The sequence below is a fragment of the Haemorhous mexicanus genome, chromosome 24, assembly GCF_027477595.1.
Source record: "Haemorhous mexicanus isolate bHaeMex1 chromosome 24, bHaeMex1.pri, whole genome shotgun sequence".
In the NCBI taxonomy this organism is placed as follows: Eukaryota; Metazoa; Chordata; class Aves; order Passeriformes; family Fringillidae; genus Haemorhous; species Haemorhous mexicanus.
The window spans coordinates 4,596,251-4,612,539 of record NC_082364.1 but is presented as its reverse complement, the minus strand read 5'-3'; the positions used below and the strand labels follow the sequence as shown (position 1 = coordinate 4,612,539).

At 48.8% G+C, this 16,289-nt stretch overlaps 1 protein-coding gene across 2 annotated transcripts in view; it reads right to left on the bottom strand.

The window, feature by feature from the left end:
- LOC132338084 (uncharacterized) overlaps positions 1-16,289 on the bottom strand; it is a 139,524-nt gene that overhangs the window by 65,679 nt on the left and 57,556 nt on the right. The window contains exons 3-5 of one of the 2 annotated variants that reach the window (XR_009489357.1): positions 9,066-9,136; positions 8,719-8,826; positions 5,587-5,633 (exon numbers count right to left, since the gene is read on the bottom strand). Coding sequence is in view for 1 of the 2 variants with exons in the window: in XM_059867250.1 (XP_059723233.1) it covers positions 8,719-8,826; positions 9,066-9,136 (179 nt within the window). In the remaining variant the exon portion in view is untranslated. The remainder of the gene's footprint in view (positions 1-5,586; positions 5,634-8,718; positions 8,827-9,065; positions 9,137-16,289) is intronic. The other variant, XM_059867250.1, reaches the window with a different exon arrangement.

The window sequence follows — 16,289 nt, the reverse complement described above, 5'->3', positions numbered from 1 at the left end:
GTACAGCCACCAATAAAAAAGGGAATAGAAAAATTTGTGACCACGAGGGACTCTGTCAAATATTCCTGCTGCTGTCCTGGAGCATGGAAAAGCAAATCTGCTGCTGCACACAGGTCTGACTATTTGCATTTTTAATAATTCAAGAGTTTAATTAGTATCATGCCCTTAATCAGAGGCTGAAAATACAGCTGAAGTCATCAGAGCTTAATTAGTTTAAAAAAAAAAAAGATTCTGCAGTGAAAATGTCTCGACTAACACGGAGCTCTGTCCTCAGCTTTGGGCTTCAAATGAGCTTTTACCTGTTGCTTCTGATTTTCAGTTCCAGCCCACCTCAGAATAACTTAAAATCCTCAAACAAATCAGCTCACTTCCATGTTTATCCCTCTAAACTCTTCCACAGCTTTCTTGAACTAGACTGAGAAAAAAAAAATCAGTTTGAAGATAATCAATCAAATTAAACCAGGTGTATCCCATGAGCTGCTTGTGAAATTCCCCTCTGCAGGAAATAAAACATGCAGAAGTGTCTCTGGATCTTCAGTCAGGTCAGCAGGAGCACATTCCCGAGGGGGATCACTGGCTGGGCAGAAACTCCCCCCTCAGCAGCGGGACTGGGAGCTCAGACTGGTCCCAGTTGGTCACTGGGTGGTGAAGCCTGGGAGGTTCAGGGGAATTATCCCAGTTTGGGATGAGCAAATCCAAAATCCAATCCCCTCCCTGCCCTCCCTGCAGGCTGGTGGGGCTGTGCAGGACACCCTGGACGGGCTTTCCCAGCAATATTCCAATTTAATGCTGGAATTCATCACTGCCCGGGGCCGTGGGGACTGAGCACAGCCCCGGGCTCCAAAAGGGATTACTGAAACTCATGGAAATTAGGCCAGTCCCAGGCAATTAAATATGCTAATCCGGATGCAACTTCCAGTTCAGGAAGTCAGGCAGCCTCATGCCCTTCCACCTCTGATTTACTTGGAAAAAGGAAGCCAGAGAAAGTTCTCACCGTGCCAAAACTGTCCCCTGGCTCCGAGCATTAGTGAGAATCGCAGTAAATCCGGTTTTTTCTTTGGCAGGAGGAGGGGGATACATTTTCCCTCAGCAAGGCTATCACAGCCTGCTGTTTCTTTCCCTCTGCAGCTCCTGAACCTCTGGGTGACCTCCCAGCTCGCTGTCCCCTCAGGAATATCCCAGATAAATCAGTGAAACCCACTGGAAGGTGATAGCAGTCACAGATAGCACTGAATTCCATTCTGCATGGAATTAGGAATCCAGGCACTTGTGTACCTAGGAAAGGTCTGCCTGGCTCAGACTGAAACAAAAAAATGGGTTTTTGGGAGCACTGGGCCAGAGGAAGATGCTGGAAATTCAAGATGGAAAAATGGAAGTTGGTTTGTCCACAAGGAAAGTTTCCTGTAGCCCCAGCACAGTTTGATTTGTTCCTGACACTCCTGGGGGAGCTTTTATACGTATAAATAAATATAAAATGGGTTTAGACATCTAAATAAATTTAACATGAATACATTTTCTCCTGTGCCCTCATTCCCTTTGAACCCTGCTCAGCTCCTGACCCAAGGAGCAGCATTTGGCCTGGATTTTCTGCTCCCTTACCTGCCACAGGGATTCCCCCCTCTGCTCCTCCTGAAGGTGTTCAGGGGCTTTGCTGCAGAGCAGAGGACAAGATGACAAATGAGCCATCAGCCAGCACAGGAATGCAAGTGAGTCTCAGCTATTTTTAATTAAGAAGCGTTGACAGCTGACTGAATTCCCTGACACTGCAGAGAGAGGCTCCCTGACCCAGCCACCATGGGCCACCTCCTGTCAGAACCCAGGACATCCCTCTGGCTGCCCTGGGGGGCTCCAGACCTGGCAGGGGGCTCAGAGACCTTGGCATGGAGGCAAAGCCACCTCTGCCTTGGATTTTAGCCCATGGAAACCATCACCAACTTTGTGTGAGCCACAAGAGTCTGAGTGGAATGTTGGTGAGTTTATCACAGGGTGAAAATGTAGAATTTTGGGGGTTTTAGAATGGGGGTTCAGGAGGCAGGATGGAGGGGTTTGGGGGGAGATTCCTCTGGCTGCCCTGGAGGGCTCCAGACCTGGCAGGGGCTCAGAGACCCTGGCATGGAGGCAAAGCCACCTCTGCCTTGGATTTTAGCCCATGGAAACAATTCCCAGCTTTGTGTGAGGAGTTACGAGCTGCAAAGGTTTGTGTGGAATGACAGTGAATTTATCACAGGGTGAAAAAGATGAATTTTGGGGATTTAGAATGGGGGTTCAGGGGGCAAGATGGAGGGATCTGGGCGTGTCCTGTCCTTCTTCTTCTTCTTGGCCTCCATCTCCTGCTGGGATGGTGGCACTTTGGATTGGTTTAGAGCAGAAGCTCGCTGTCTGACACAGGTGATGGGGATTGGGAAGTTATGGTAAATAAAGTACAGGTAGTTTTAGTATAAAAAGCCAACACCACCCCGAGGGCAGGGACTGTGCCACAGCCCGACCTGCTGGGCAGAGCTCAGCAGGGCAGAGAGAGAATGGAACAGATAAGAGAAAATGAACAGCCTTGAGAACCAGAACTGAGGAATCCCAACTTCTTCTTTGAGCTCAGGGCTGGGAAAAAGAGACTTTCCAACACCTCGGGGGTGATTTCAGCAACAACTCAAAGCCCGAGACCCTCTGAAGGCCGGGTTCCATCGTCCCACTGGTGCTGTTATCTATAATATAAATTATAAATTGACATGCACGCCGTCTGCACAGATGCAGGGCTCACCAAAGCCAGGCTGCCACCAGGCTGCAAACCCTGCCAGGAACCAGGCTGAGCAGCAGGAGGAGGCGGCAGGTGAGGGGAGGACAGCCAAGGTCGCCGTGCTGGAAGCGCCAGCGCTCGTCTCCAAGAAATGTTCTGGAGGTTTGGACAAATTCAGCTGTTATTTTCATTTTTTGGTTGGTTAAAGCAGCAATAGATTGAGCAGGGGAGAGGCCCAGGGACAATTCCTGCTGTAAGGCAGAGAAGGGACAAGGCAGGGACTTTTCTCAGGGACGGGCTTTGTCAGCCCGCAGGTCACAGGGAGGGTTTGACTGGGAAAGGCCAAAGTGACCTGGATTTGGAAGGGTAGGGATTCACCTGGCTTCATGTAAGGACTCTTTGGCAGAGGTGGGAGCACAGTCCAGGTGTCCAGCTCACACTGGCACAAGAGACTGGCACAAAAGTGGCACCAGACAGCCCTGGGGAGGTCCAGAGGAAAACACCAGCCACAAAGAGAGAATACGAAACTCCCTTTTGTTCTCAGAGCTCTCCAGCAGCTGATCTCTTTACCTTGAGCTGACTTGTTGGCTGTAGCAGCAGAGAGAGAAAGGAAAGGTTCCCTTCCAGCCTTTCCAGAGGGCCACAGGGAAGAGGGAAGAGCCGGCAAAGTCACCCAGATCACGTAGGAACTTGGCACGAGCGAGACAAATACATTAAGGGCCATCATCAGGAACTTTCCAGCCTGGCTGCAGGCTGGGAGGGGGCAGAGCTGCTCTCTGCTGTTGCTAAGAGAGCCCCCCCAGCCCTGCTCTCTGCCAGCCCAATCCACGGCTTCTCCTCCCATTGGCTCCGCAGCAGCATCGAACCATCATGACAGCTTTTCCTCCTCCTCCTCCTCCTCCTCCTCCTCACCCTGCTGCCTTCTGCCTGTGGCCTATCACCAGGGGAGAGCCAGCCAGCCACAGAATCAATAGTTTGTGCAGGGCTGCATTTGCATTCCAGCCCTGCCTGCCCGTGTCTCGGCACTCCCAGCCGTGCCCACGGGGGAGGGCAGGGGTGGCAGGGTGGTACCTGCAGTGCCACAGCCAGCAGGACCCAAGGACCATCAGCATCCTGCCCGGGCTCTGCTCAGGGCCAGCAGCCTGGCTGAGCTGGTGTCCCCAGCTGGGTGCTCTCTGGACACCAGGGGAAGTGTCACAGCACCGTAAGCGATGCCCTCTGCAGAGAGAGTTTAGGAAGATTTTTGGTCTGAAGGGACCTGGAAAGCTTCTGGAGCAGGCAGAGAGTGTGGGAACACGCCCCAAAGCCACAGAAAGCTTCCCTGGCTGGACCAGGTGCTGCTTGGGCACAGCCAGGCTGCAGAAATTTGGGAACAGGGACATCCTGGTGGTGGGCAGTGAAACACAGCAGCACTGGGACAGCTCGTCAATCCACCCCAGAGCCAGGCAGGATTTGGGAGCAGGCACAGGGAGGGGACAGAGGAGCTAGGACAGATTTCCAGCACCCACCAAAACAGGCTGGGACTGACCCTGGGCATCACGGAGACACCAAACACCCAAACACTGCCCCTGGCTTTGGGACAAACTGGGAGAAAGAACTCACTCAGCAGTGACAGAGACCTGGGGGCCAGGAGAGGGGTGAGTAACTCCAAAAGCAAAGCCAAGCAGCTGATGAGCTGTCCCCAGGCACACTGGGACACCAGGGAACAGCAGCCCTGTGGCTGTTTGCCTTCCCCACTCAGGTGAGTCAGCATCCGGACTAAGGAAGAAAAACTGGAGTTTCCTTTTCTGTCCAGGACAGCAAGAGGTCAATGAACCCAGCAGAGCCATCCACTGGATGGACACTGTCCCTAAATACCAGATTTTCCCATCCTGGACCTTCCCCTCACTCTCTGTTAGGCAGAGTTCTAACCCAGACTGTTGTAAAATAACACAAATTGTTGATCAGGACAGGAAAATCTCCTCAGAAAATTTCCACTGCTGAACCTATTTATTTGTTTCAGGGGTGGGGGTGGCTGGACACAAGACACCAGGTCAGTTAAAAAAATAAAGTCTGACCTGAATAAAGCAGTTTTATGAAATCCCCAGGGATGGTTTCTTTAATATAAGATGGAACTTGGAGTTGAAAGGAGGAGAGAGAAGAAAAGAGCGTGCATAAAAATCAGGTTCAAATCCCTGCTTGGCCTCACTCAGCAAAGAACTCGGAATTAGGTCTACAGTTACTGAAACAGCTTCAAATATTTCGGGATCTCTCTGCAGTTCCTATGATCTCAGTTTCATCCTGAGGCAGAACAGCAAGAATGTTCTGAGCTCCCAAAACCGGCCACGGCTTCGGACAGGCGAATTAAACCCAGCTTCAAAACAAACCCACTTTTATTTCTTTGGGAGTTTCTGCAGTGTGGAGATGTCTGCCCTGTGATTCCTCCCAGTGGTGTGCTCACCCTGGTGCAGAGCTCCATGGAGGAGAATTAATGGGCTGGAAGGAGAGCTGCAGTTATTTTTCTGTCTCTGCACCATGTGAGGCTTTCCCTGTTGCCTTGAAGAGAAGCATGAAATTAAGCAAAAGCCAGGATGATCAAATGAACCCAAATAAGATCTTTGCTGTGGGTTAAACCTGTTGTAGCTACTCAGGACAGAGCCTCTGAATGCAGCTTTTCTGATCAATAAAAGCCTTTTAAATAAAATGAAAGCTCTCAGGGTAATTTTAGGATGTATAAGATTCCATCCATGACAGCCTGGCTCCAAATTTTTCTCCTTCCTGTTACTTCCTACAGGAACATTTACCTGGACATGTTAGGTTTGCTGTGGTTGGAAAAAAAAATAAAAAAAAAAAAAAAAAAGAAATCAGATTCTTACCAGGAATATGGAAATATCCAGCAGAAGTCAGAGCTGGGATGGAGCACCTGGAGGAGCAGCAAGAAGATGAAGATGAGGAATAATGTGATGGATATTGACAATATTCCTCTGATATGATGGATGCCTGACAGGAAACCCCAACCCAGCAGAGAAAAATCGTGTCCATGGCTGTGTTTCCCTCAGCAGGATGGATCTGCCTCTGGCCAGGATTCCAGGATTCCACTCCCCACCTGCCTGGCACAGCGGATGGAGAACAAGAGCCAAGAAACCTGAGAGCCATTCCTGAGCCAAGGACTGTTCCCAGCTCCCTTCTGCTTTCAGATTCCCAGTTCAAAGATAAAATCCCCGGAATATTCATTTTCACATCTCCCTTGTCTCGACAGCCATTGAAATATCAGCTGCCCTGTCTTTTTTTGTTCTAAGAGACGGTTTTCCAGGTGCATTTTGGAATTTTGGACAGGAGAAGCCAAGCCAGGGCTGCAGCCCTCCTTGCTCTGTTGTGTAACTGCCCTGAAGGGATTTGATCCCTGCCTGTCTCTCCTGGTTTGCTCCCCATCCATCCCATGGACACAATTCCTCAGGAAGCTGGGGTGGGAATAAAGCCAGACCACAGGAATAGTTCCCAAAACTGCTCCGTTCCTCTGATGCCAAAAGCTCTCCAAACTTCAATTTCATCTTGAAATAGTCCAGGACAAGGTGTTATAATCCCATTTTGCTGTTAAAAAAGGTGCAGCAGAGTGCTAGGGATTGTTCCAGGCCACAAAAACAGCAGAAAAAACACAACCAAAGCCCTGATTCCTGATCCAGAGCCACTTGCTCCACCCCAGTGGACAACACTGTTTCCTAGGATGACTAAAAATATTGGGATCTTCTGTGAAATCGAGTTTTGAGGTGAAACCACCAGCCCAGCATGGGAAACTGGAAAAGAGGATGGAATATCCCAACTTCCTGAGCTCTGCTCCCATAAACAGCCTCACAACTTGTTTCCCACACAGGCACCTGGGTTTTGGGGGCAGGCAAGGAGGGTTTGTGCTTGGTCCTGTGCTCCCTCCCCTGGCTCCTTGACATCCATCCATGGCCAGAATGGAAGATCCATGTGCAGAAATATCCATGTGCATATCAAAGGCATTGAAAGGGGGAAGGACTTTGATGTTGGACTCGAGAAAATGCTGCTGCCACCACGCAGAGCTGTGGGAATGAGCTGCCTGCTCAGAAATCCAAGGGTTTGGAGGACAGACCTTCCTCTCCAGGTGCTTCTTCCCACCCCTCACCTGTTCAGGAAAATGGATTTCCCATGGCTCAGCCTTGACCCCTTCTCCTGGGTTTGTGGCACCCCATGAAACTGTCCCAGTACCACCACACCAGCCCAGAATAATTAGAATTTTGGTAATTAGAAACGTATCTGGATGCCTTCAGTACCAAACCAATCCTCTCACAAATGACCCTTAAAGCAAAATAAATCAAAAAGAAGCAGCAAGTAAGAATGAGAAGAAACAACTCCCTGCACTCATTTGTTTAGGATGACAGATCAACAAGCGCAGGCATCTTATTTATTTCTTTTTTTTTCCTTCACAAGCAGCTTTTTATATCTCCTGACCCAAAATAAGCCCAGCCCCAGCTGCAGTGCCTGTCAAACAGTAATTACTCTATAAAAGGCTGGCCAGATGGGGATATTGGTGGGCCAGAGGCACAGAATTATTTTAGGACTCACACAAACTTTCTCTGGAAGTGCTGAGAGGAGCTGTGGGCACGGTGGTGCACCTAAGAAACCAGCAAACACCAGAGGGGTTTTATTTTTTCCCTGCTTGTTCCAAGCTCACCACCTGGTGTGAAATGGTTTTCCCAAATTTCAGCTCAAGGGAAAAAGGGGGAAAAAAGAATAGAAGTGAGATCTGTTTGCTCCTCAAAAAAAGAGGCTTTGCTCTGTGACAGGTTTGGAGTTTCCCCCCCTAGGAATTCCTGCCACAACATGTGGCAGAATGGAAGGAGGACCCTTGGAATATTTCATTCTGCTGGGAGGAAACAAAAAAATAATAATAAATCAAATCTCATAGAATTCCCAGAATAGCTGGAGGAGACCTCAAAGCTCATCCAGTTCCATGGCAGGGACACCTTCCACTAGCCCAGGTTGTTCAGGGCTCCAGCCAGCTCAAGGATGCACTTGCTCCTGATTTTTTGGCCATATTTTGGCAATATTTTGACAGCATTCAGGCTCCTGCTGAGCCTAAAGGAGCAGGAGCCCCTAAATCCCAACTCCCTCATCCCCTCAGGAACCTGAATCCTGTCACCTGCCTTGTGGGAGGCTGGGGAATCTCTGTGGGAATCCCAGGGTCTGAGAGGGGCAGTGCCAGGTTCAGAAACCCTGCAGGAATTCCTGGAATTTTTCCAGCTTCCAAAATATCCCTCCTCCCTCTGCCACGGGGAAACGGGGTGAAAAAGGAAAGTGGTATAGTGAGTAAGAACACAGAAAATTCAAAATAGAAGCAGAGGGGATTAAAGCTAATACCCAGAGTGTCCCAGGCTGTGTTTCCTGGCCAAGTCCTGTGGCAATTCCTGATGTTTTCAGGGGGTTCTTCCTGTGTTGTAACTTTGGGATTAAACTTGGCCCATGCAACTCATCTGACTGCAGCTCCCAGGGGGAAATGCTCTCAAACCATCCTCCAATCTCAGAGCCCAAGGCACCAAACTGCACATGGATTTTTGCTGGAAGGGCTGGGAGAAAGTGACAGCGTCTGCCTGACGTGAAATTCCCATCCTTAATGAGGGATTTCAAAAATAAATCCAGTTTTCCGAGCAGGATGGTGGGTGTCCAAAAACATAAAGGGAGGTTTTAATGATCTCAGTGAGAGTCAAGTCTGTTTTCCACTTAATGTGTGTTTTTGCACCCAGGAATTTCATAGAATCGTGGAATTATTTGAGTTGGAAGGGTCCTTAAAGATTACCCTTTTCCCACCCCTTAATTTCAATTTAAAAAATGGTGGCAGCAATGGGTTTGTGTGATATATCACAGGACAAATACACAAAAAAGATCTGAGTTTCAAAGTTCCTGAGCTCTTAATTCTCAGTTCCATTCCCAGCTGGCACAAGGGACAAAAGGCTGATCCCTGCAAGTGACAGGATGGAACATCTCACCTGTACACAGCTCCTCCCCAGGCTGCTGGCCAGTGGGAAGGAGGTGGATTTGGGACAGCAGATTTTCTGTGTGCTCCTCAAAAAAGACTTCACCAGCACTGGCAGACCCTGCAAAAGAAGGGAATTCATGGTGAAATTAGAAATTAACTCCAGATTTTCCTCAGTTGCTGAGTGCTGGAGAGCCCAGCTCTGGCCACGTGCTGGGAGTGGCCTCAATGTGAATATTTTCCCCAGTTCTTTCCTCTTTGGGTTCCCTGATTCTGAAACCTTCTGAATACAACTGAGGTAAGAACAGCACAGAAATTGCAGGATAATTAAAGAAAACCATGGAGAACAAATCCACATACCCTGTGTTCCACGGAGTGGCTTTGAAAGGCTGGGGTCCTTCCTTCTCCCTCAGTCTGCCACCAGCACTTGGCTACATGGGAAAAAAGGGAGTGGAATTAAATAAAATTACAATAAATACTGCATCTAGTTTGTTATGAACATCTAATCAGTGCTGAACCTCTCACTTTGGGCCATAACCCAGATTTTAGGGACTGCAAGGAACTGGCAGCAGGCTCAGACCTGGGCTAAGTTCTGAGTTGAAACCTAAGCCACAAAACCAGCAATGAAAACCCCAAGTTCTGTAAAAGTTCCCCCGGCCCCAAACGCTCCTTGCAGACTCTCAAGGTGAGAGATGTGACAGATGGCTGCTCCTGCAGCACAAGTGATGCAGCACCTCTGTACAAATATTGTACTGTGCAAATATTCATCAGCTCATTCCTGCCACAACGGTGTCAGGTAAGATCATTAACACCACCCCTAATTTCCCTGATAAGTAGGCTGAGACAGGAGGGTGGAGAGCAATGTCTAAACTGAAGCTGTGAGTAACAAAGAGAGCTCTGAGCCAGCCTCCCCTCCCAGAGTCCATGCGGGGCTTTTATTTTTTTCTTATTTTTTTCTTGTTTAATTCAAAAAATGAAATCTTTGGGGCAGTTTGACCCCGTGCCAGCTGAAGTTTGACAGCACAAAAAAGCAAACAAACAATGGATTTCAGCTCACACCAGAACTAATGAAGCATTGATGTTACACTGAAATGGGGCTTAGCTTAAGTATCCATTTTTAACTCTCAGCTGAAGTGAAAACATTAATTCATGCAAATCAATGTTCCCTAAACAATAATTTTCCTCTAGAACGTTTCTTCTTTTTTAACATAAACTCTTATCTAACAGAGCCCATTTAAAGGATTATATCTGCAGAGTTCAGCAATTAGCTCTGTAAATTGTTTTCCTTGAGTGTAGGGAAGGTTCCATTACACAGTGAAATATAAAGTGTATGCTACAGTCCATGAAAACCTCTCTTGGAACGATGATTATCCCTCAAAAAGGCTGGGATGAGGGCCAGATTACCAGAAAAAACTCAAGTTCTATTTGTACACCCAAAGTCCTGCTTTATTTCGTGTAAGTATCCACTTGCAGCCCATCTTCAGGGGGTTTGAAAGGTAATTGTGTCTGTGGAACAGCCACAGGTCGAGTTTTCCCTGAAACACAGCCCTGAAAATCCACTCTGAGGGATAAACAAGCAAATAGGAAAGGGGTGCACAGAAACAGGGAAGGGATGTGCATCAAACAGCCAAAAAAAAGGTGGGAAATGGCACTGAGGGCACCTCAGGGGCTGCTGGGAGTGAGGATGGAGAGGATCCTCCTGCAAATCCAGAAAATCTCCAGAGAGGTTTGTAGAACAAAAGTGCAGAGGGTGTAAAAGATGACTGGAAGTCACCTGAACCACCACTCAAATGATGGATTTGATTTTAACTAAAATGGAATATGCTGGTGTCCACACAAGCTTGAAGATCCTCAGGATCAGAGATGGCACAGCCCCACTGAGCTGCACCACGCTCCCAGGTCTGGGGGTTCTCCTCTCCTTAAATCCAACCAGAATTTCTCCTGCAGCGACAGAAGGGTTTTTCCCTGGTTTGAAGGCAGCTTCATTCAATCAGGGCACTCACAGGTGACACCACCACGACACCCTCCCCACCCTGCTCCTGAGCCTCGAGATCCTCCTTGGCACAAAGCACAGCCCCTTCTCCTTGTTTTCCATGGATGCCTTGGTCAAAGAGTTGTATCCATACATGCATGGATCCATCATCCTTCCATCCATCCATCCATCCATGGATCCATCATCCTTCCATCCATCCATCCATCCATGGATCCATCATCCTTCCATCCATCCTCCATCCATCCATCCATCCATCCATGATCCATCATCCATCCATCCATCCATCCATGGATCCATCATCCATCCATCCATCCATCATCCATCCATCATCCATCCATCCATCCATCCATCCATGGATCCATCATCCATCCATCATCCATCCATCCACCAAACATCCATCATCCATCCATCATCCATCCATCCATCTATCCATCCATCCACCAAACATCCATCCATCCATCCATCATCCATCCATCATCCATCCATCCATCCATCCATGGATCCATCATCCATCCATCCATCCATCATCCATCCATCCATCCATCCCTCCATCCATCATCCATCCATCCATCCATCATCCATCCATCCATCCATCCATCCACCAATCCATCCATCATCCATCCATCCATCCCTCCATCCATCATCCATCCATCCATCCATCATCCATCCATCCATCCATGGATCCATCATCCATCCATCCATCATCCATCCATCCATCCCTCCATCATCCATCATCCATCCATCCATCCATCCATCCATCCCTCCATCATCCATCATCCATCCATCCATCCATCCATCCATCCATCCATCCACCCATCCATCCATCCATCCATCCATCCATCCATCCATCCACCATCCATCCATCCATCCATCATCCATCCATCCATCCATCCATGGATCCATCCATCCATCCATCCATCCATCATCCATCCATCATCCATCCATCCATCCATCCATCCACCAATCCATCCATCATCCATCCATCCATCCATCCATCATCCATCCATCCATCCATCATCCATCCATCCATCCATGGATCCATCATCCATCCATCCATCATCCATCCATCATCCATCCATCCATCCATCCATGGATCCATCATCCATCCATCCATCCATCATCCATCCATCATCCATCCATCCATCCATCCATCATCCATCATCCATCCATCATCCATCCATCCATCCATCCATCCATGCATCCATCCATCATCCATCCATGGATCCATCATCCATCCATCATCCATCCATCCATCCATCCATCCATGGATCCATCATCCATCCATCCATCCATCCATCCATCCATCCATCCATCCATCCATCCATCATCCATCCATCCATCCATCCATCCATCCATCATCCATCCATCCATCCATCCCCCATCCATCCATCCCAGTAATCCAGACCCTTCCAGCAAACCCTGATTCAAGTCCTCAGTCCTGAAACCCCGCTGAAATCCAAGTCCTGGGACACACACGAGGCGGTGCCAGGCACACAGAGAGGACAAACTGCCCAGAAGACAATCCAGGAACCCCAATTCCTCCTCTTCCCTGTTACCTGTGAGACCAGACATCCTTTGGGGATGAGGAGAGAAGCCAAGCTCCTCACGCAGAGCAGTCCCACAGGGTCTCAGCCCAGCTGATCAATTTTGGTGCCTCCCAGAGCTTCCACCAGTCCCACCAGCGCCTTACACAGTGAGAGCCAGCTCGGAGCAGCCACCAAACACAACCCTGATTTATTCCAAGCCCGTTCTATTTATCGCTGTCACTCCTCTTTTCCATGCCAACATGCACACGCTCAGGAGACAGACACATTTCCATGCTCTCAGCTGGGAACCGTGTTCCTGCAAGGCTGGTGGATGATGCACAAACTGTCTCTATTTGTGTCCCCCCTTTCAGATGGCAGGCTGCCCACCAAACAAGCTGATTATCACTTGCCCTGGGCTATCAAGGCAAGGCAATGGTATGTTTAGATCAGCAAACTGCATAACAATATAAATGTCATCTATTCCACGAGAAGCCTTGGCAGGATTTTGCATCTTGCTCCTCTTTGCGGGGATGTGCCAAAACGAAACACGAAGACTTGCAGGAGGAAAGGCGGGCACGGGGTTCCCACCCCTTCCTGCTTGCCAAAGCACGTTGTGCAGCACTGGGTGTCTCGTTGTCATCCCCCAGGACCACCCCAAGGTGTCAGATGATCCATGAACACCCTGGTACAGATATAAATATACAGAGAGAGCTCCTTTTTCTGTTCAGCCAGGCTCACATGCAGAAATGAGGCACAAGCAGTGTGGCTGGCACAGCTCAGGACATGATCTGTACCCTTGCCCAGAAAGGATGGCAGCCAGCCCGAGGAGAATGGCCCTGGGTGGGCACTGCCTGGGCAACATCTCTGCTGCCAGGGCAAGGCTGCAGCAATGCCCAGCAGCTCCAGTGCAGGATGGGGTCAGGACACTGGGAGTGGGACACTGGGATTGGGACACTGCAGCTCCAGGGCAGGATGGGGTCAGGACACTGGGAGTGGGACACTGGGATTGGGACACTGCAGCTCCAGGGCAGGATGGGGTCAGGACACTGGGAGTGGGACACTGGGATTGGGACACTGCAGCTCCAGGGCAGGATGGGGTCAGGACACTGGGACTGGGACACTGGGATTGGGACACTGCAGCTCCAGGACAGGACAGGGTCAGGACACTGGAACTGGGACACTGGGACTGGGACACTGCAGCTCCAGGGCAGGATGGGCTCAGGACACTGGGATTGGGACACGGCAGCTCCAGGGCAGGACGGGGTCAGGACACTGGGACTGGGACACTGGGAGTGGGACACTGCAGCTCCAGGGCAGGATGGGCTCAGGACACTGGGACTGGGACACTGGGATTGGGACACGGCAGCTCCAGTGCAGGATGGGCTTAGGACACTGGGAGTGGGACACTGCAGTTCCAGTGGAGGATGGGCTCAGGACACTGGGACTGGGACACTGGGACTGAGACACTGCAGCTCTGGTGGAGATTGGGCTCAGGACACTGGGATTGGGACACTAGGATTGAGACACTGAAGCTCCAGTTCAGGATGGGCTCAGGACACTGGGAGTGGGACACTGCAGCTCCAGTGGAGAATGGAATCAGGACACTGGGACTGGGATGCTGGGACTGGGACACTGCAGCTCCAGGGCAGGATGGGCTCAGGACACTGGGAGTGGGACACTGGGACTGGGACACTGCAGCTCCAGTTCAGGATGGGCTCAGGACACTGGGACTGGGACACTGCAGCTGGCCTGGCACTCTTTAGGATCTGATTCATGCTGGAGACCTGTGTGACGTGGAATGAGGGGCTGGGGACAGCTCCTGGTGAGGGAATGTCACTTAGGGAAGGAGATGAAGGGGGGAAAGGCTGATCCGTGGCTCATTGTCAGCCAGGGGACTTCCAGGACATGGTTGGGGACAACGAGGAGGGTTCAGAAATTTTTTCTGGACAAGTTGTACGTAAATCCTCAGCAGAAACCCCAGACTGGCCTGGGTTGGAAGGGACTTTAATGGTGACCTTGGCCAGGGACACCTCCCATAGCCCAGGGTGCCCAGAGCTCCACCCAGCCTGGCCTTGGGCACTCCAAGTTGGGGCAGAGAAAAGTGCAGGAAAGATGCACCAAAAGAGAGAAAAAAAGCAGGAAAGAGTACCCAGAAAACCATCCTGGCCTGGTGTGCTCAGGGAACAACAAACCCAGACCAGCAGACAGAGAAATGGCATTGGGAGCTGACCTGGACAGGGCACTGTGACAAACTGGAGTTTTTGTGGATTTCACAGGTCCTTCTCTCCAGTTCATGTTTGTTCCCACACCAGGAGCCAAGAGCATGTCACAGGTAAACCCTCAAATTTTCTGTGCCAATTAACCCCAGGGGTAAAGCAAAGCTCTCAGCAATCTTCCAAAACTTTCCTCCCAGAGCACACCCAAGAGTTTTCAGCACAGTTTCTATAAATCCACAACAAAATCTTTTATCATGGCTACTTATTAATGACTGTGGTTTCCTTGATTGAAGTTTGATTTTCACAGCAGACACTCAAACCCCTTGAATGAACTCTTCCCACCCATTTCGGAGCAAGGTCCCTTCTCTGAGGTGCTCCTCACTGCTCTGTATAGCCCCACTGCATCTCAATTTCCTGACTCCAGTCTGGGGTCAGTGCTGGAACCACACACAGCAGAGCTCCACAGGGCCTCTCCTAAGGAGATTATGCAAAATGGCACTTAGCATAAATTCCTATTTGAAAATGGAGGGGTATTTTACTCAGTTATGCTAATGAAAAATCAGAAGAGATATTTTGTATTTCTGATATTGAAGAGAAGCCCTGAACTTTTTCTTAGTCATGCCTTTCTGCTGTTGCAGATTCCTCATAAATTCATATTTACAATACCTTCTGTTACCAATTTCTTTTATTTCTGAGAACAGAAAGGGCTCTGCAATACTTTTGTTTGCTTAGCAATATCCAGATGCATCAAACTCTCTTACATAAGAGGATTTGTACTTTACATTAAAGTTTTCAGAGGAGAGATATTTAAAAGATTATGAAATATGCTTGCAAAAAGAATTAAAAAAAAAAAAGAAGAAGAAGAATGTTGGAACATATCCATCAATATTTCAGTATAAATTGTTGAAGCACCAGAATTACACGGTGCAATTATCTGACAGAATGTATAGCTCCTAGCACTGATCTTTATGTTCAACAGAAAAAATGGTTTAATACATCACAAATGAATGTTCATTAAGTTGTTGGGGAGAATTCTGTCATAATTGAATAATGAAACGACTGCACCTTGAGCATCTGCTTCAAACCTCTGCTGCTCTGACTGGATCCAGCACAAGGGGTCTTTTATGGGATATTTCTGCCAACACCAAGCTTTGTATAAAATCAGATTTGCTCTGATTATAAAGCCAGATATTTTCTGATTATTATTTTCAGGCTATTTTTCTGATTCATTCTGATTATTGACCACAGATCTGATTTAGACTCTCCCTGTGAGCAGTTCAGAATATTGAACAAGCCAGTGGCACTTCTGATCCTTGTGGGTCCCTTCCAACTCAGGATATTCCAGGATACTTCAAATGAGCTGGACAACTGGCTCCAAGAAAATATTTTGTAAAAAAGACTTGGATTTCTCCCAAGTTTTGGGGTTTTCAAAAGAAATTCATGACAATTCAGTTAATGTGTCACAGAGTCTTTTTTCAGTGTTATTATTGTGATGACGACAATGATGATGAATATTATTATTATTTTCCTCCATATTCTCCCTTTGTAGCAACAGCTCCCATGCACTTATCCAAAGTGTTTGGTGGCCCAGCCTGGGCTGTGACCTAGAGCACAGACTGGACAGAGTTACAGAATAAAGCAGGGATTTATTGAAAGGATCTCCTCCATGGATGCACCTTGGGCAGCACAAGAGCCCAGCCAGGGCTGCACCCAGGATGAACCAAAATGGTCCCAAAATGAACCCAGGATGAACCAAAATGGTCCCAAAATGAACCCAAGATGAACCAAAATGGCCCCAAAATGACCCCAAGGTGACCCAAAATGGCCCCAAAATGCACGAGCGCTCCCG